Source organism: Trichechus manatus, unplaced genomic scaffold, assembly GCF_000243295.1.
Source record: "Trichechus manatus latirostris isolate Lorelei unplaced genomic scaffold, TriManLat1.0 scaffold00009, whole genome shotgun sequence".
Taxonomy (NCBI): Eukaryota; Metazoa; Chordata; class Mammalia; order Sirenia; family Trichechidae; genus Trichechus; species Trichechus manatus.
The window spans coordinates 4,925,752-4,947,651 of NW_004443945.1; the positions used below are offsets into that span (position 1 = coordinate 4,925,752).

Genomic DNA, 21,900 nt, shown 5'->3' on the forward strand with positions numbered 1-21,900 from the left:
CAAAAATCCTCAACAAAATTCTAGCCAACAGAACTCAGCAACTTATCAAAATAATAATTCACCACGATCAAGTGGGCTTTATACTAGGTATGCAGGGATGGTTCAACATTAGAAAAACAATCAATCCATCACGTATATAAAAGACAAGAACCACACTATCTTGTCAATCGATGCAGAAAAGGCATTTGACAAAGTCCAACACCCGTTGATGACAAAAACTCTCAATGAACTAGGAACAGAAGGGAAATTCCTCAACATAATAAGGGCCAGCAGCCAACGTCATCCTAAATAGAGAGTTTGAAAGCATTCCCCTTGAGAACAGGAACCAGACAAGGATGCCCATTATCACCACCCTCGCCACAGTAATTTGGCTAGAGAAAGAAATAGAGGGCATGCAAATTGGTAAGAAAGAAGTCAAAGTATCTCTATTTGCAGATGATATGATCTTATACACAGAAAACCCCGAAGAATCCACAAGAAAACTACTAGAACTAACAGAAGACTTCAGCAAAGTATCAGGATACAAGATAAACATACAAAAATCAGTTGGATTCCTCTACACCAACAAAGAGAACCTTGAAAAGGAAATCAATATCATTTACAATACCTTCAAGAAGATCAAATACTTCGGAATAAATCTAATCAGAAACGTAAAAGACCTATGCAAAGAAAACTACAAGACACTACTGCAAGAAACCAAAAGACACCTACCTAAATGGAAAAACATACCTTGCTCATGGACAGGTAGACTCAACATTGTGAAAATGTCAATTCTACCCAAAGCGATATACAGATACAATGCAATCCTGATCCAAATTCCAATGGCATTTTTTAATGACATGGAGAAACAAATCACCAACTTCATGTGGAAAGGGAAGAGGCCTCGGATAAGTAAAGCATTACTGGAGAAGAACAACAAAGTGGGAGGTCTCACACTACCTGATTTTGGAACCTATTATACTGCCACTATAGTAAAAACAGCCTGGTACTAGTACAACAACAGATATGTAAACCATGGAACAGAACTGATAATCCAGATGTAAATTCATCCACCTATGAGCAGCTGATATTTGACAAAGGCCTAAAGTCCATTAATTGGGGAAAAGACAGTCTCTTTAACAAATGGTGCTGGCATAACTGGATATCCATCTGCAAAAAAACTGAAACAAGACCCATACCTCACACCATGCGCCAAAACTAACTCAAAATGGATCAAAGACGTAAATATAAAATCAAAAATGACAAAGACCATGGAAGAAAAAATAGGGACAACGCTAGGAGCCCTAATACATGGCATAAACAGAATACGAACCATAAGTAACAATGCACAAGCACCAGAACAAGACTAGATAAATGGGAGCTCCTAAAAATCAAACACTTACGCTCATCAAAAGACTTCAGCAAAAGAGTCAAAAGACAACCAACAGACTGGGAAAAAAATTTTGGCTATGACAAATCCAATCAGTGTCTAATCTCTAAAATCTGCAAGATACTGCAAAACCTCATCAACAAAAAGACAATCCAGTTTAAAAATGGGCAAAGGATGTGAACAGGCACTTCGCCAAAGAAGATATTCAGGTGGCTAACAGACACATAAAGAAATGCTCACAATCATTAGCCATTGGAGAAATGCAGATCAAAACTACAATGAGATATCATCTTACCCCAACAAGGCTAGCACTATCCAAAAAACACAAAATAATAAATGCTGGAGAGGCTGTGGAGAGACTGGAACACTTACACACTGTTGGTGGGAATGTAAAATGGTACAACCACTTTGGAAATCAATTTGGTGCTTCCTTAAAAAGCTAGAAATAGAAGTACCATACAATCCAGCAATCCTGCTCCTTGGAATGTATCCTCGAGAAATAAAAGCCGTCACACAAACAGATATACGCACACTCACGTTCACTGCAGCACAGTTCACAATAGCAAAAAGATGCGAACAACCTAAGTGCCCATCAACGGATGAATGGATAAACAAATTATGGTATATCACACAGTGGAATACTATGTAACGATAAAAAACTGATGAATCCATGAAACATCTTATAACATGGACGAATCTGGAAGGCATTATGCTGAGTGAATTTAGTCAGTTGCAAAGACAAATATTTTGTGAGACTACTACTATAAGAATTCAAGAAAAAGTTTAAACAGAAGAAAACATTCTTTGATGGTTATGAGGGTGGGGAGGAAGGGAGAAGGGTATTCACTAACTAGACAATAGACAAGAATTATCTTAGATGAAAGAAAGGACAGCATATACTACATGGGAAGTCAACACAACTGGACTAAACCAAAGCTAAGAAGTTTCCTGAATACAACCAAACAGTTCAAGGGACAGAGTAGCAAGGGTGAGGGTCTGCGAACCATGCTTTCAGGGGATATCTAGGTCAATTTGCATAACAAAGTTTATTAAGAAAACGTTCTGCATCCTAGTTTCATGAGTGGTGTCTGGGGTCTTAAAAGGTAGCAAGCGGCTATCTAAGATGCACATTCACTGGTCCCAACCCACCTGGAGTAAAGGAGAATGAAGAACACCAAAGACACAAGGAAAGTATTAGCCCGAGAGACAGAAAAGGCCACATAAACCAAAGACTGCATCAGCCTGAGACCAGAAGAACTAGATGGTACCCGGCTACCACCAATGACCACCCTGACAGGGAACACAACAGAGAATCCTTGACAGAACAGGAGAAAAGTGGGTTGCAGAACTCAACTTCTAGTAAAAAGACCAGACTCTTAAGGGTTTGACTGAAACTGGAGGGGCCCTGGAGGACATGGCCCCCAGACTCTGTTAGCCCAAAACTAAAACCTATGGGATATAAAATGATAGTTGTGAAGAGTGTGCAGCTTAGCTCAAGTAGATATATGAAACTAAACGTGCAATTCCTGTCCAGAGGTGAGATGAGAAGGTAGAGAGGGTCAGAAGCTGGTTGAATGGACACAGGAAATCTGGGGTAGAAAGGAGGAGTGTGCTGTCACAGTATAGGGAGAGCAATTAGGGTCACAGAACAATGTATGTATAAATTTTTTATGGGAGACTAACTTCAACTGTAAACTTTCACTTAAAGTACAATAAAATAAAATAACTAGTCTGCTCTGTAAACCTTCATCTAACGTACAATAAAAAATATTAAAAAAATGCAAAGCATTAACAATAATGGGAAAAAGCCAATAAACTGGATTTCATAAAATTAAATTTCTGTTATCCCAAAGATACCCGTTAAGAGTTGTAAAGGCAAGAAGTTTTAAAGAAGAACAATGTGGCCATCAGGATTGGAAGAAGACTCGTTTACAACCTGCGAAATGCAGATTACACAACCTTGCTTGCTGAAAGCGAAGACGACTTGAAGTACTTACTGATGAAGATCAAAGACTACAGCCTTCAGTATGGACTGTACCGCAACATAAAACAAAAATCTTCACAACTGGACCAATAAACAACATCATGATAAACAGAGAAAATAATGAAGTTGTCAAGGATTTCATTTTACTTGGATCCACAATCAATGCCCATGGACGCAGGAGTCAAAAAATCAAACAACGTATTGCACTGGGCAAATCTGCTCAAAAGACCTCTTTAACGTGTTGAAAAGCAAACATGTCACTTTGAGGACTAAGGCGCGCCTGAGGTAAGCCTTGGTGTTTTCAATCGCCTCATATGCATGCAAAAGTTGGACAATGAATAAGGAAGACCAAAGAAGAACTGACGCCTTTGAATTACAATGTTGGGGAACGATACTGAATATACCATAGACTGTCAGAAGAACGAACAAATCTGTCTTGCAAAAAGTACAGCCAGAATGCTTCTTAGAAACAAGGATGGTGAGACTTTGTCTCTCATACTTTGGATGTGTTATCAGGAGGGACCAGTCCCTGGAGAAGGGCATCATGCTCAGTAAAGTAGAGGGTCAGCGAAAAAAAGGAAGACCTTCAACAAGATGGAGTGACATGGTGGCTACAACAATGGGCTCAAGCATAACGATTGTGAGGATGGCGCAGGACATGGCAGTGTTTCGTTCTGTTGTAAACAGGGTCTCTATGAGTTGGAACCGACTTGACGGCACGTAACAACAACAACAAAGGCAAGCCACAGATTGGGAGAAAATACTTGTAATACATATTATCAGATACAGAACCTATATCCAGAATACATTAAAAAAAGAAAAACCCTGCTACAAGTAAACAAGAAAAAGGGAAATAATTCTAAATGAAAATGGTTATAAGACCTGAAGAGGCACTTTAGAAAAGGACAGCCAAAGATCAATAAACATATGAAAAGGTTCTCAACTTCATTAGTTATGAGGAAAATGCAAACTGAAACCACAATATAGAGATACCATTATACACTCACCAAGATGGTTAAAATGAAAAAGACAATACCAATTGTTGGTGATGATGTGGTACTGCTCACACTATCATACACTGCTGAGAATGTAAACTGGTGCAACCACTGTGAAAACTGTTTGACAGCTGAATATATGTGCACCCTATGACCAAACAATTCATCTCCTAGGAATGTACCCAAGAGAAATTAATACATGGGTTCACCAAAAGACATGTTCACAAACACGCTATTCATAATGGCACCAAACTGGAAAGTACCCAAATGCCCATTAACAGTAAAATGAATAAACATTTGTACATTCACACAACAGAATACTGTACAGCAATGGGAACAAATGATCCAAAATTACTCACTGCAATATGGATGAATCTCATAGCTGAAAAGTACATATTTATGACTCCATTTATATAAGTTAAAAAACAAACTAATCTATGCAATTGAAAGTCCGTATGGTGGCTACCGTTTGGGACTTCAGAAACTGAAGTGTTACAAGGGAACTTCTAGGCTGTTATCAATTTTTGCCTTAGATATGAGTGGCTATACAAAGTATGCTCAGCATGTGAAAATTTACTGATTTGTGTACTGTTCTGTATGTATGTTACACTTCGATAAAAAGTTAAATCTTTACCATTTAACTGTTAAAGCCATACATTAAGGATCCGCAACAATTTATTTTGTGAGAAATCAGACTTCCTGAGAGAAATTTCAGTCAACCCTAATGTATTAAACTTTGTTTCACAAGAGCTTTTCAGATAATTCAGTGATAATACTGTTTGTAATCCTCCAGAATAAAAAAGGAAACCATCTCAGTCAGAAATCCAATATGGGGCTACAACTGTACAACTCTTTGGTACTACATTAAAAGTCAGCAGTCCATTTAGATCTGGGTGCTGGTTACATGGTTGTGTTAAGTTTGTGAAAATATGAACCCTTCACTTACGATATAAACTTTTCTGTATGTGTATTATACCTCAACAAAAAAATTTTAGATCAGCAATCAGTCCCCAACCCTGTTACTTTGAACTACTTTTGACTAATCCATCCTGTTTCTTAACCTCCAAGATATTTTTAACTATTTACTGAGAAGTCTCATCCCAGTGAGTTAATATGAAACTTTTTTCCTCCAGTCACTCCCTCAGCCATGCTATGTATTAAATCTCCCTATCCCTTTAGTAGTTATGATGTCCCTTAATGATGTCTTATTAGTTTTCACACCTTCACAAGCACTGTTACGAAAACCCAGTTCATTAACACTTTAACTGCATGTCCAGTTTACAGCTCATTTTCTTACATCCCCACAGCTCAACAGATTTGCGTCTTAAAGGACTAAAGAGTGTGGGAAAAGTCCTCTAGGTGGCAGGCATCCTCTCCTGAGGAGCGTGTACATCCTCACGACACAGGTGCCTGGGGAAGAGATCCAGCTCTGGGCTGACCTTTCCAGTCCCACCTCAGCTCCTACCACCCAGCAAGGGCCTTCTTGGTGGCGTACTAGCCAAAAAGCTCAAGCCTAGGCCCCTTCTGCAGAACCCTCCTGCACTACAAGAAGTCACAACTTCCTTGTGTATCAACTGGTGGGAATTCAGACAGCTCCACAACCACCCTCCTTTCCAACACTACCACATCTCCCAATTTCTCTTTCTGCTCTACTCAGTCAGGAAAAGAGAGTAAGTCTGCTGACCAAGTAAGGGTTCAACCTTGCTTTCTTTCTTAGAAGTACCCTCAATCTATACAAATGATTTACTCAGAAGACACTTGGAAGCCAAGTCCTTGTTTTGCTTGAAAGGAGAAAGCTGTATCCCATTCCACTCTTCTCCACTGACGGGGAGGGAATCACTTTAAATGCTATGCTCCTATGTGGTCTTCTGCTTATAATGACCACAGAAGGGCTGAGATGTTTATGGCAGCTCTGTGGTGTCTTGCCTGGTAAGAGAGAATTATCTGACCCCAACACAGGTCACTTAACATCTCTTGATCCTCAACTTTGGGCCCTAATGGAGCCCTGGTGGCACAGTGGTTAAGAGCCTGGCTACTAACCAAAAGGTGAGCAGTTCAAATCCACCAGTCACTCCTTGGAAACGCTATGGGGCAGTTCTACTCTGTCCTACAGGGTTGCTATGAGTTGGAATCAACTCAACAGCATCAGGTTTTTGGGCCCCAATGGCCAACTCTGAGATAACAGAAACAATATGCTCAACATCCAGTTAGAATGAAACAATTTTAATGATCTTCAAAGCCTATTTGAAATGGTGCTCCATCCAAAAGCGTTTCCTAATTCCCTAACCAGTGCAACTTTTCTCTCCTTTGACCCTATCGCACTTTTCCAATGATGCCATATAATAAGTCAAATGAGTGTGTATTTCTGTCACCACTCACTACACTACATACCATGCAATAAAATGTTTTGTCATACCTACAACACAGTCTTGCATGTGACTGTTTACATTTGTTCAAATGAAAAAAACTGGTAACTATTGCAAAGTACAGAACAAGTTAATTGTGCAATTTTAATACTAATGAGAGAGAACGAAATGTGATCAAAATATTAGCAAGACATTAGTAAAAATATCTTTTCCTTATGCCAGAGCCCAGCAAGAAAATAAACAGGATCTATGCAAACAGTAATGTGAACCACTGTGCTAGGATATACCATTTTTTAATTTTTAATTACAAAATATGCTTGTTAATAGAAGAACTAATGGGAAAAAGCACACAAAAAATTACCCATAACTCCTTTATTGTCACACTTAAGTCTATTCTAGTCTTTTTCTATACACATATACATAACTTAAGGCCATACTGTTTTGTACTGTGCTTTTTTCACTTCAGACACTGTGGTTATCTTCCTATATCATTAGCCTTCTAAAAATATATTTAATGGTTGCAGAAACAATTTATTTAATCTTCTATTGTTGCCAAATTATGCCTATTTATAAAGCTGTGATAAACAATTGTGCTTTATGTTTTCACAATTGTGTTTATTTTCTTAGGTGACAAAATTACTTTGACCAGAAGCTACAAGTTCAGATTATTTCCTAAGGCTCTTCATTGAAAATACAGACCCAGGTTTCCTTCCTCATTAATCACAAGGTTGGTGTTCTGCTAGCCTAGACTATCAGAAGTTCTTGCTAAGGAAATCCAGGAAAGATGCTCTCTGCTGTAGACCAGACAGCTCCATTTGACCACTCAAAACTAAGGGTCCACACAGCCCTGAGCTGACATCTCAGGTGGAGGGTGGGAGGAGGGCTGACCACACAGTAGCGGCTAGGTGTGTGTGAAGGGCTCAGAACATCAGTTACCTTGGCAGGAACCTTTGCTACAATTCCCTGAGGTCCCTTACAACTGAAGAACTGCTTTCTCTGAGCCCCAAAAGAGCACTGTGAGGCAGGCTGCGCAGGTACCATTCTGTCCTACAGCTGGGAAAACCAAGGTCTTCATCTAACGGCCCAAGGTCAAGCTTAGGACCCAGGTTTCCCAACTTCTTCGAGGCACTCATCCCACTGTACCTCTTAGGATGTGTGCCCTGAGAAGGGTCTGAAGAGGCTGAGAAGTCTATACCTCATAGTCTGACCAGCTACTGACTTTGGCCACAGAGCAATGGTAATGCCCCTCACCAGGGCCTGGCATCTTCCCACTGAGGCCAACAGCTTCCTGGCCAATTGCAAACTTACATTCCTCAAAGCGCCTCTCTCACCAATCATGAGTCTTTCCCTGTAGACAACAACCTAGCAGTGGCTGAAAAATGCTTTCCAGTAAACTAGGAAAGTTTCCAGTATGTATAAAGCAACCAATGGAAAAATTGCATTGATTGTCATTCTTAATGGACTATAATCCATGCAACTTTCTCAAAGAAGAAAAGTAGAACATGTAGAACCAAGCAGATTCCCTGAATTTTTAATTCAGTATAAGCTACAGGAGCAAAAGGGTTAGCTCATGAATTACTCCAATTAACAGAAAATATTACAGACGTGTTTTTTCGGAAGTTAGAAGAGACAAGAACACCCCCATCCCCCACCCCCCACACACATCTGCATGCCCTTCTCTCATTTGCCCTCCTATACAAGTTAATAGAAACAAATTCTACAGATGCCACCAGTCAGTTGCCCTGTTAATGAGCCTCTCCCTTAAATATTTAGCTACTTAATGTTCAGATACTCTTCCAATCTTTGGGGGGATTATTTCCAAGGCCTAGTTAAAAAAATAAATCTAACAATTTATAACTAAAAAACAGCAATTACTAGTACTTGTTCTGAAAAGCCCCATTGTTGCAACAATTTTTTTCACGGTCCACTTAAAAGATTAAAAATATATTCACTTTCATCTAAAATAACTCAAAAAACATTCCATCAATGTTCTTAAAACATGCTGCAGTACCTACAAAGGATTATGAAACTGTTAGGACATCCAAATCTCCCTGGGAAGAGTCATCTTCAGGGGATGCGGCCCTCTCCCCCCCCAATTCTGTGAAGTATCCTATATTCCATAGAAACTAAATGCTTGCTGACTTCCACTCACGTTTAAAAGCAATTAAAACATTCAAGAACTGCATGTCCAATACAGTAGCCATTAGTCACATGTGACTACTGACGCTTGAAATGTAACTAGTCTGAACTGAGATGTGCTACACATGTAAAATACAGATTTTGAAGTCTTACTACTAACAAAAAATTAATTACCTTATTAATAATCTTTATATTGAATGTATGTTTACATGGTAACATTCTGAATATGTTAGGTTAAATAAAAAATTAATTTCACTTGTTTCTTTTTCTTCTTTAATTGGCTAGCAGAAAATTAAAATAACATGGGGCTCACTTTATATTTCTATATATAAACAGTCCTGTTACATTTGACTTATTCTTTTTTACCCAATCTTCCTGTATATCATAAAATATTTCTATATTCTAATCAAAGGCAATCTTTACCCACAGAGGGACTCAATCTACAAAGTAAACCACAAACGGGGCAAGTCTTGACTCAGGGTCATACTTCACAGACTTCATAAAGCACCAGCTCTGTATACAAGCCTTGTGCAGCCAAGTCTGCACATCTAAATCACCTGGCAAATGCTCATGAATTCCTCGATTTATGGGTGTAGTGCAGACTCTAGTGAAATCCAGAGAATTATCCAATATGGTATTCATCCTTCGAAAGATACTGGCATTGCTACACGTGGAGAGCGCAGGTGCTTCCTGGTTGTCCCAGCAATCTTTGATCCTTCCCGTTTCTTCTTCCTAGACACAGAAAAGGTATTTAGGCTTTCTACATTCCTTTGCGATAAATACAGAGATTCTAACAGCCCTTTTCTGCCAACCTAACATCATGGGTTAGAGTTAACAAGGACTTAAGTTTTTTTTCATATAATACATTAAAATACTTAATGAGTGTTTACTATAAGCAAGGGACCCTGAGAAAACTTTAAGAGGGGAAAATACTAAAATATAAAGATATTACCTCAGTAACCTAATCTAATGAGACACGTAGAGGAATCAGCATGGGAGGCAGAAGCAGCATGAGCTTTAGAACCAGATAGACCTGGGTTCCAATTTTGGTTCTGATCCACACAACGGAACATTATTTGGCAATAAAAAGGAATGCTACAATATGTATAAACCTCAAAAACATTATGCTAAGAAGCCAGTCACAAAACATCACATATTGTATGAGCCCATTAAATAAAATGTCCAAAATAGGCAAATCTAAAGTAGATTAATGGTGAGAAGGATTTGGGGAGGGAGGGGGGCTGTGGGATGGTGGCTAACGGGTCTAAGATTTCTTTTGGGGATGATGAAAATATTCTGAAATTAGATTACAGTCATGGCTGTACAACTCTGTAAATATTCTAGAAACCACTGAATTATATAATGAGGTGAACTTTATGGTATGTAAATTCTATCTCAATAAAGCTGTTAAAGTCTTGGTTCTGCCATTTCTTGGCTGTGATGTTAATCACTCGGTGCCTCAGTTTTCCCATTTGTGAAATGGGAAAATGTGTATTTACTAACTTTTTTAAAGCAACGTACAAAGCACGTAGCACAGTGCCTGGCGTGGTATAACTGCTATTTGTACACCTCGAGGTATAACTGCAAGAGAGGATACGGTAAGCACCAAGAATGGTGCAACCACCACCCAAAGGGAATTGGTTAAATGCGTTCATGCAATTCTACATGGTAATTAAAAGTACATACAACTATTTACTGGCATCAAATGATGTGTAAGATATATTACTGAATAAAAAAGCACTCCAAGATATATAACCATGAACTGAACCCCGACACAAAATCTGGTATTCTCGATGTTCAGTAAATAACGCCACCAACCACCAGGTGCCAATGCAAAAATCTAGGTACCATTCTTTACTCTTCAATTTCCCTCACTCTCCACATTCAATGCCTGATATAGTAAGCAATTAAATATCGGTTGACAGACTGAATCTTCTAAGGGGAGTCTGCTTCACCAGTTCTATCATTCCCAATTACCTTGAGGAAAACAAACAAACAAACAAAAAAATAGATAAGGTAAGAAAGTCAGCACCTAAGATCTTAGAGCTGTCACCTTGGGACCCAAAAAAAAAAAGAAAAAAAAATCCTGGTATCACTCTGTTTAGTCCATTAAAATCCAGGTAAGCATGTGAATGACCAGAAGCATTTATGGATTTATATACTCTGTAGGATGACCTTAAAGCAACAAGCTCTTGAAAAGAATGCTATCATTTGCAAGCTGTGAGGATGATGAGTAATGTACAATCCTGAAAAGTTGTTTTCTCAAACTCTCCAGAAAACACCGAGAATGGTTAAATCCAGTGACAAAAGGCCCTTTTTTGTAACTGTAGACTGCTAAAAGGATTTACAACTTCACTAAGGCAACTTCACAAAGACTACGATGCCAGCATTTATAATCTGCAGATCTTAAGGCTGCATGCTTAATTCATTCACTGCCCAAAAAACACTAACCAGTTGCTTGCTATGTACAGTGAGCACCCTGAGGGTCAGCAGCATATTTAGACAGAGACTCAATCAAAAGAAGTTCTTCAAGTCTAGAGAGGGAATTAAGACCTTATCATGTTGTAAACAACCATAACACAAGTTATAAAAGTTCTATTAATGTATATTGTCCTTAAGGGGGCCCAGAGGAAGAGAATGTGCCTGGAAGTGGGGACAAGAGAAAAGTCTGAAGAACACAGAGAACAGAAGGGCATTACCAACAGTGCTCCAATCTAATGAAGAATTAGGTATAGGAGAAGAAAGAAGACTGGAAGGAAGGCCTTATATCCCGGATTAAGAGGTTTGAACTATCTTTCAGATCAGAGGTTTCCATACTTTGAAGTGCCCCTCTTAATACATAAAAAATAACCTGATTTTTATATAACAGATGTTATAGTATCTATCTGGAGTATACAGATTGTAGTTCTCGTTTGCCACAAGTCATTTCCAACTCATAGGGACCCTACAGGACAGAGCAGAACTTCCCCATAGGGTTTCCAAGGCTGTAATCTTTATGGGAGCAGATCACCAGGTCTTTTCTCTCTCAGAGTCACTATATATATGTATGTATGTATATATATATGTATATACACACATATATACACATCCAATTCCCAGACCCTGGCCAAGTTTGAAGCCAAATTAATGACAACTGTATGTGAGCTTTAGGAGACCACCAGCAACTACATGAAACATGGAAGGCAAGAGGACCAATGAGTAGTGTTACAGTAGCCTAGGGGACACACACAGACCTGGAGACCTTCTGGGAGACACTTGCTTCCCCAGGAGGAAGAGAAGATCTAAGAATCTTACCATCTCAAGCAGCCTGGAGAAAAAAACCTAATTTAGAGATAAATAACTTGGCATCCTACCCCACTGCCTCTCCCATTAGAAGGATACACCACAATCTCCCAACTCAAAACAAATGATACCTGGAATGCTTCCCTCCCTTTCTCTCAAGTATGCCAAATCAGAGATCTAGTTTAAGATGATTCCATGTAATTACAATAAAAGCAAATGAAGTATTCAATTTATACCCCAAACTGCTATCATATCAGTAGGTACCAATAGCTTGCCTTGAGTAACCAATTTAGAAGGAGGGGGGAAAAAAAGCCAGCAATGTCAGATAGGGAATAAATCTATAACTTACCTTATGTGCACAATGGGAATAAAAGCAATACTACTATGTCACAGGGCTGTTTGTGAACGAATACATGTAAAGTGATCAGCACAGTGCCTGGCACATAATAATTATGTGCTAAACAAAACAAATGAATGTTGGATATCATGAGTATCATTATTATCACAAGAAGGGGTCAGAGATCACCACACGAATCCTTAATGAAAAGACTTTATTTGTTCATTGTTGCTGTTGTTAGCTGTCTTCTCTCATGGCAACCCCATTCGCAATGGAACGTAACGCTGCCTGGTCCTGTGCCATCCCCATGATCAGTTGAGGACTGGACTATTGTGATCCATAGGGTTTTCACTGGCAGATTTTCAGAAGTAGATCATCAGGCCTTTCTTTCTGTCTTAGTCTGAAAATGCCACTGAAACCTGTTCAGCATCATAGCCAACATGAAAGCCTCCATTAACAGATAGGTGGTGGCTGTGCATAACATGCATTGCCTGGGAATCGAACCTGAGAATTCTACCACTGAACCATCGATGCTCCACGGAAGATATTTTAAGGGCACCTATTCCTTTAAGACACCAGGCCTTTCTGTACTTGGGACTCATAACTCTTCCTCCTAATCATTTGACTCAAAAAGCTTAATTTAAACACTGAAGACATTATACAAACATAACTGCCTAAAGCCTAAACCTACTGAAGAATATATTGATCCTTTTAAACTCTCCAGTTAAATGAATTCATAGTTTCTCATTTTCAAAATGGTAAACTTCTAGCCACAGATCCAATTACTTTGTATATTATATCTTAACTTTGATCAATTTATAGGTCTGTGACTTACCTAATGCCGCTATAACAAAATACCACAAGTGGGTGGCTTTAAAGAATAGAAATTTATTTTCTCACAGTTCTGGAGGCTAAAAGTCCAAATCAGGGTCTCAGCGTGTGGATTCCTTGTCGGCAGTCCCAAGTGTTCCTTGGCTTGTAGACCATCCTCACTGGGCATCTGTCTTCCCTGTGAGGTGTGTCTATTCTTTTTATAACTCTCAAGTGATCAGGTTTAGGATCCACCCTACTCTGATTGATATGACCTCATTAACATAGCAAAAGAAAAAACCCTATTTCCAAACAGGGTCACATTTACAGGCATAGGGTTAGGATTTCAACACATATTTTGGAAGACACAATTCAATCCATAACATTCTATCCTTTGGCCCTCAAAAACTGATGTCCTTCCCATGTGCAAAACACATTCACCCTATCACATTAACCCCAGAAGTCTTAACTCATTTCAACATTAACTGCAGGTCCAAAATCTCATTTTGTGAATCATTTAAATCAGGTATATGTGAGACTCTGGGTGTGTTCCACCCTGGGGCAAAATTCCTCTCCATCTGTGGACCTGTGAAACCTAGAATACAAGTTATCTGCTTCCAAAGTACAATGGTGGAATAGGAACAAGGTAGGTATTTCCATTCCAGATGGGAAAAGTTGGAGGTAAAGAAGGGGTCCTCTGCATTCTACTATAAAACCACACCACTCCTTTAAAATCTTGCTTAGAAATCTCATCAGCTAAATATCCAAGTTCATCACTCACAAGTTCTACTTTCCACAAAACATTCTAACATAATTCAGACAAGTTCTTTACCATTTTATAACAAGGATCACCTTTCTTCCAGTGTCCAATAACAACTTCATTATTTCCTTTTCAGTCTCACCAGAAGCACATTTAACATTCACGATTTCTTGCAACATTCTGTTTATGGCAATAGCTTTCTCTCAATTCTTTCTGAGCCTTCATCAGAATCACCCTTAACATCCATAAGTCTACCAACAGTCTCTTTAAGGCAATCTAGGCTTCTACTATTAAGCACATCAAAATTCCTCCAGCTTCTACCCATTAAGTAATTCCAAAGCCCTTTCTACATTTTAGGTATTTGTTAGAATAGCACCCCACTCTTCTGCTACCAAATTTTGTCTTAGTTACCTGGTGCTGGTGTAACAACTACCACAGTGGGAGGCTTTAAAGAACAGAAATTTATTTTCTCACAGTTCTGGAGTCTTAAAGTCCAAATCAGCGTCTTGGCAGTGCTGATTCCTTCATTGTTGGTAGCCCCAGATGTTCCCTGGCTTGTAGACGATCCCCACTTGGCATCTGTTTTCCCCCATGTGTGTATGTATGCATCTATGTCTATTCTATTCTTTTTATTAAATCAGGAGTGATTAGGTTTAGTATTCACCCTGTTATGATTGTTATTAACTCATTAATATAGCAAAAGAAAAATCTATTTCCAAACAGGGTCATATATACAGGTACGAAAACCAAAAGCAAACCCACTGCCATTGATTCCATTCTGACTCATAGCAACCCTATAGGACAAAGCAGAACTGCCCCATAGGATTTCCAAGGAGGGATGGGTGAATTCAAACTGCTGACCTTTTTGGTGAGCAGTTGAGCTCTTAACCACCAGGGCTCCATTTACAGATACAGGGGTTAGGATTTCAACACATATTTTTGGGAAACACAATCCAATCTATAACAGTCTGAGTTCATACCAATTTTTTTACCATGAGGAAAAACAGGGTTTTTTCCTTGGTTATTCAAAATAGTTTCTTCCTTGGTTAGTCTAGTAATGCATTACCTGACAGCTTCCACTGTGATTTTTGACATATTTTGCCATAAAGTGACATCTACAGCTTCTTTTTACCATTACTTGGTCTTTCACTATAGACAGAAAAGTAGGCTTTAAGATAGATCAGAGGCTGTCAGAGAGCTCAAGTCTTAATACTACTGAGAACCAGGGGTCAACAGGAACAATTACTTGGTAATGCTGGAAAATAAAAACAATTCTTTTAAAGGTTAATGCTGATGATATAGTCATACCTAAAACTAGTCTCAACAAAAAACTAGTTCTATCTGCCTACTTACTGTCAGCAAGAATGGCTAATGAGAGATTTCTATCTATACAAGTAGAGCGAGTCTTAATTTTCTCTTCAACAGAGGAGAGTTTTGACACTACCATCATGAAACAGTGGTTTCCTATAGCAGTGATCCTCAACTGGGACACAAATGAGGATAAGGAGTAGAAGTCCAGGGGTGGGGGGGAAAGCACTCTCCTTTTTCCACAGGGAAGAATCCTCTCCAAAACTGGGAATCACTGCTTTGCACAGAATGAACACAGGCTTTGGAGTACCAGTTCTACTATAATTTTTGAGATAGACTTATGGGTACATTAATCAGAATACCCAGAACACATGGTCACTATAATTGTAGTTCTTGGCACATTGTTTTTTACTTGTCACAGTGTTAGCTGTATGCATTGTTAGGTCTGCAAATCAATACAAACTATAAGATCTGGAAGGCCTGTATCTCAGCAGCATCCAGCATAATATCTGCTGCATTTGCAGGTACTCAATACAGCTACCACAAGAAAGGCAGAACCATATCACACTCCTTTCACAGGTATTTTTTACCACTCAATCACAACTTCCACAAATGGCAGTGATTCCTTTCTTGAGCTTTTAGCCACAGTCAATGTTTTCACTCACCAATTCTACCTCTTCTCATTTATGAGTAGCTCTCAGGCACTCAAAGTCATTTCAAGATTTGGAGTTTTAAGTTTGGATCACAGGCAATTCTGCATGAACAAAAAGCAAAGAACCCATGAACAATATAATTTGGTGCTTGGGGACCCAAAGATTACAATTATTTATGGACTGTATTCTCATCATATGCCAGAAGCTATTCTAGGGACTAAAAATAAATAAGACAGTCTCTGGTCCCAGAGTTAACAGTCTAATAGGGAACAAAAGCACATAAATAAGTAAGATATGCTATATTGTAAGCTCAACTATAAATATATAGGAACAACAAGATTAGTAGATAGGTAAAAGATTAAAAGGTTTTTGCTAAACAGGTATAGTAGAGGGTGGGGAGAGCATTCTGGGCAAAAAGAACAACACGTACACAGGCCAGGAAGTCTGAAACAGTTTAAAGCAACTTTAAGCACAATACCGTTAGAATTTTAAGTGCAAGGAGTACTACCCTATGACCCAAAAATCACACTTGTGATCCTATATCCAAGAGAAATGAGTGCCTATGACTATAAAAGGGAGCAGTCATGGTTCAGTGGTAGAATTCTCGCCTTCTACATGAGGGTTTGATTCCCAGCCAATGCACCTCAGTGCAGCCACCACCAATCTGTCAGTGGAAACTTACGTGTTGCTATTATGCTGAACAGGTTTCAGTGGAGCTTCCAGAATAACACAAACTAGGAAGAAAGGTCTGGTGATCTACTGAAAAGTCAGCCAATGAAAATGCTATGAGTCAAAACTAGGGCTTGGAACCAGTTTGTTCCGGTTTGAACTCCTGCTGAGAATTTGCATTTCCACCCCAGATATACTGAATCAGAATCTACATTTTAACAAGATCCCCAAGTGATTCTTATGTACAACTTCCTGGGAACTTGTTAGAAATGCAAATTCTCAGCAGTCTCAGCAGGGCACATTGCTAGAAATGATTACAATGTACTTGTTAGCTCTGATTACAATGGTCGGATCTCATTGTGCATGGGGTCACCATCAGTTGGGGGCCAACTCAATGGCAGATAACAATAATAGGACTATAAAAAGGCATGTACAAGAATATTAACAGCAGTTTTATTCATAATAGCCAAAATAAACGTCCACTGTGTCAGGAGTCCCCAAGACCACCTCCCAGGTTCGACGATTAACGAGGAGGACTCACAGGACTCAACATATAGTTGTACTCATTACTAAGATTACAGCTGAAGAAAGGATACAGAACAAAATCAGCAAAGACAAAAAGCACATGGGGCGAAGTATGAAGGGAAATAGGGTGCAAGCTTCCAAGGGTCCTCTCCCAGTGGTGTCAGAATGCACTTAACTCCCCCAGCAACAAACTGTGATAGCATGTGTGAAATGCTGCCAGGCAGGAAACCTTGTTGGAGATTTAGTATCCAGGGTTTCTTCCTGGGGGCTGGTCACACAGGCAGCCTCTGCTTGGCATGAACCAAAATTCCAGACTTCCAGACGAACACAGGTGTTCAGCATAAACCATATTATTTGGTGGGAACACTCCCAAAATCCAAGTTCTCAGACTCCAGTCAAGGGCCAACCTTGTAAACAGGCTTTTCAATTCAGGTCTGCTATGTTAATTCTTTTCTGCATACCCATAAGCAGGAGAATGGATAAATAAAGTATGATATAGCCATACCTGTAATGTAGCACTACACAGAAAAATTTATCACACAGCAAAATGTATAAATCTAGATATTAAATGAAAAAAAGCCAGACTCAAAAGAGAATATACTACATGAATCCATTTATAAGACGTTCAAGAACAGGCAAAACTAATTAATGACAACAGAATCGGACTAGTGGGTAACTGGCAGGAGAAGGGGTACAGAAAAGGGGCATGAAAAAACCTTAGGCAATACTGGAAATGTTCTGTATCTTGATCTGTGTGGTGGTTACTCAAGTACATATAAATATGTAAACACTGATCAAGCTATACTCTTACAATTAGTGCTCTTTACAGTATGTATGTTATTCGTCAATTTGAAACAAGTTCAAGGAGCAGACTAGTAGGGAAACAAACTCACCCACAATGCTGAAGCTACAACATGAAGGGTTTTATATTCTATCATTAAGGAGCTTGGTCTTTACCCTACGGCAAGAGTTCTCAAAGTGAGCTCTGTGGACCCCTGGGGGTCCCCAAGACCTTTTCAGGGGTTCACAAAGTCAAAACTCTTTTCGTAATACTAAGACATCATTTGCTTTTTTCACTGAGTTAGCATTTGTATGGATGGCACAAAAACAATAGGGTGGGTAAAACTGCTGGTGCCTTAGCAGGGATCAAGGTAATGACATTAAACTATAGTAGTAGTCACTGTATTTTCCATGCTACACATTCCCAGAAAAGGCCTGCTTCACTTATGAATATCCTTCAGGAAGCAGTAAAAATTATTAATTTTATTAAATCTTGACCCTCAAGTCCATGCCTTTAATACTGCGTGACAAGTGGGAAATATGTATAAAGCACTTCTGCTGCAAATGGAAGTACGATTATCTTAAGGAAAAGCATCTAGGTGATTATTTGATTGCAAGCAGAATTAGCTTCTTTTCTTCATGAAACATGATTTTTACTTGAAAGAACTGACAAACTATGGTTATTCAACTTTGTGTATTTGACATTTTCTTAAAAATGAAAAAAGCAAGCCAGTCACTTAAAAAAAAAAACAAAAAAAAAAACTGAAGGTATTTGTTGCCGGTGATAAAATTTGAGCTTTGAAGTGAAAACCAGGATGTTAGGAAACCTTTATCTGCCACCACATGAGCTTAACAGCTTCTCTAATACTTAAGACTTTTTTCTGATGCGACTGGTTGTGCTATTAACTAATGTGTCAACATTTGCAATATCTGCATAACTCAGTGAACCAACATTAGTCAAATGACTAATAATGATGCTACAATCAGGCATGGGTTAAAAGGTCCATTCAAAGTGCAAGATAGACCAATGCTTTTTAATGTGGCACAGTATGAAGAATACATGAATATGGTTTCAGATTCCATGTTGCAACTAACCTTTAAGAAATTACCACTTGCTGAGTTTTGGTGTAGTATCAAAGAGGAATAGTCACAATCATCTGAAAAGACTAGTAAACATTCCTCCCTGTTCCAAATACACATCTGTATAAAGCTGGATTTTCTTTATATAACTCAATTAAACATCACATGACAACAGATTAAATACAGAAGATGACAGGAAAATTCAGCTGTCTTCTATTAAGCTAAACATTAAAGATTTGCAAAAATGTAAAAGAATGCTATCCTTCTCACTAATGTTTTTAAATATAATTACTTTCCATAAAAACACGTTATTTGTGTTAACATGTAGTGGGTTTATTTATTTTTAAATGATTAATAAATGTTAAAAAAATTTTCAGTTTTAATATATAATTGGTAAATATTGACAGTTATGATCCACATACACACAAAGCTCTTGAGGTCTTCAATAATTTTAAGAAGGTAAAGGAGTCCTGAGACCAAAACGTTAGTGAACCACCGCCCTGGAGAGTAGGGGATCAGATTTGCACTTCTCAAAGACCTTATAGGAACCATCGAGGCAGGAATGAAAGCACCTCTAAAGGCTCAAGAAATGTCCACAGGATTTGACAGATCACGGTGAACTTAGTGAAAACTTTCAGAAGTATGTGTGGGAAGGAAGAGGGGTATCTGATGCCCAACCTCAAGGTTTAAAGAGATGAATAAAGGTGAGGCAGCAGAGACAGAGGGATTACTCTGTACAGAAGCTTGATAAGGAAAGACAGTGAGACTGGCTACTAAAGTTGCGTGTAGGGCTAAGGAAAGGTCTAAGCATGAGAAAGTGGTAATCATATTTACAGACAGAAATGAAAGGTATGAGAGAGATAACTGACCAAGAGATCCTAAGGGTATGAGAAAAGATGGATTCCAAAGCACAAAACTGCTCTTTGAATAGGGAGAAGGACATTCCTTCTTCAATAACTGGAGCAAAAAAAAGGACAGTAATGGAGGCTAAGTCCAATCAGGGAGGGCAAGAATAGGGCCTATAATGACAATTTACTGTCCAAAGCTTGTGGTCTCTCTTGTTCCTCACAAGAATTTATGAGACTCTATCATTCTCACATTACAAAGAAAATGACATGCTTAGAGAAACTGAAACTCTTGCTCAAATTCACTCAGTTAACGGAGCCAAAATCAGCTGTCATCGAGTTGCTTCCACCTCACTGCAACCCCATGGTGTGTCAGAGCAGAACTGTGCTCCGCAGGGTTTTCAAAGGCTGATTTTTCAGAAGTAGATTACCAAGACTTTCCTCCAAGGCGCTTCTGGGTGGGCCAAACCTACAATCTTTTGATTAGCAGCTGAGCACATTAACCATCTGCACCACCCAGGGACTCCACTAAGGCTCAAACCAGGATCCCAGACTCCAAACCCCCAGTCTGCTCCTTCTGCATCAAAAGAGCCTGAGAAACACTATCAGGAAAGGAAATGGAGATCAGGTCAGGGAACTGCTGAAAGCGTAGGCGAGCCTCTTGCAAGGGCAAGGAAATATTGTTCTCAGTGGTTCATCGGAAACACTCAGCAGCTTTGGCATTTACAGATCCTTCCACCTCATACAGGGCAACATGAGCAGGAAAAGCAGCCGGATAGTGGAGCTGGTACCCATCATCTCCTGACCAGAAGAACTAAATTCAGCCCCTTTGAGTCCAAAAATCCAAAGGAAGTTTGAGTTCCATCATAAAACCCCTGTATTTAATCAAGCAACAGTCATCGCCATATGGAAGGTGGGTAGGAAGGATTCATGAAAAGGTCCTCTCATCCAGAGCTCACCATCCAGCCTGGGAGATACCATCCAATTAAGACCCAAGGACCAAGGGTCAAAGGGGTAGGTCTGGGGAGCAACGAGCCAAAAGTATGGTTAAACGCCACACAGAGTGGCAGGTGTGAATAGGCAGAAAAACTGAGAAGTAAGGTGGAAAAAGCAGACTGAAAATATTCACCTGGGGAGGCCAGAATTAGTGGTAGCAATGGAAATGCAGGAGGCGTGAAAAGTTAACAGGGGGCTAAGGGAGACACCGAGTTAGAATCACAGCAATGCTTTATAGCTATGGAGATTGAGAACAGGTTTCTAAAGGAAAGCAACAAGTGTGTACTTACCTAGTATCCTTCTGTACTGGGGCTTCTAGTGTTCAAAACAAACAAACAAACACTCAAACATAGTTCTTGCCCCCAGAGGACACCACAGCTTAGGTGGAAAAAAAAATCAGACTAATTGGGTGGAGGGGATCAAATTACACTAGCCTCAAGAGATAAGGAAAGGGAAAAAATTGGTTTTGTTTTTGCATCTGTTCGGTTTAATATGCCTCGGATAGATATATTCACTCAGTAGGCCAATCAGTACTATGGATTTTGAGAACAATCAGGGCTAAAGAGCTCAACTTAAAGCTTGGTCACACACAGAGAGAACTGATCTATATGAAGACGTGGACCCTCTGTACAGAACGAAGAATGATCCAACAGACTGCACCATTATTTGGGAGAGAAGAAAGCATGCAAGTGCTAAAACAAGAAAAGATCAGGCAAGAGAAAAGAAAAAGTAGAAAGTCATAGAGTCTTATGAACCAAGTAAAAATTTTAAGTAAAATGAGATAATTACAGACCAACATAGAGATATAAGAATTCTAAAAATAACGCTAATCTAGAAATGCAGAGAGATGGGCCCCAGTTATGACTCTATTACCCACTCACTGTATAAACTTAAAGCAATCATTTCTCATTCTAAACTTAATTCTCCTTGTCCACGAAAGAAGGAAGTCAGACATTATAATCTGGGCTTGGCGTCAACGCCAAGGTATACCTGGGAGACAGG

General features: G+C 39.1%; 1 protein-coding gene across 2 annotated transcripts in view; it reads right to left on the reverse strand.

Moving 5' to 3' along the window:
* Positions 1 to 21,900, reverse strand: part of CPEB1 (cytoplasmic polyadenylation element binding protein 1) — a 104,898-nt gene that overhangs the window by 76,790 nt on the left and 6,208 nt on the right. The window contains exon 2 of one of the 2 annotated variants that reach the window (XM_004370664.2): positions 9,411 to 9,585. In XM_004370664.2, coding sequence (XP_004370721.1) covers positions 9,411 to 9,585 — 175 coding nt within the window. Of the gene's footprint in view, positions 1 to 9,410; positions 9,586 to 21,900 lie in introns of those variants that run through there. The other variant, XM_004370665.1, reaches the window with a different exon arrangement.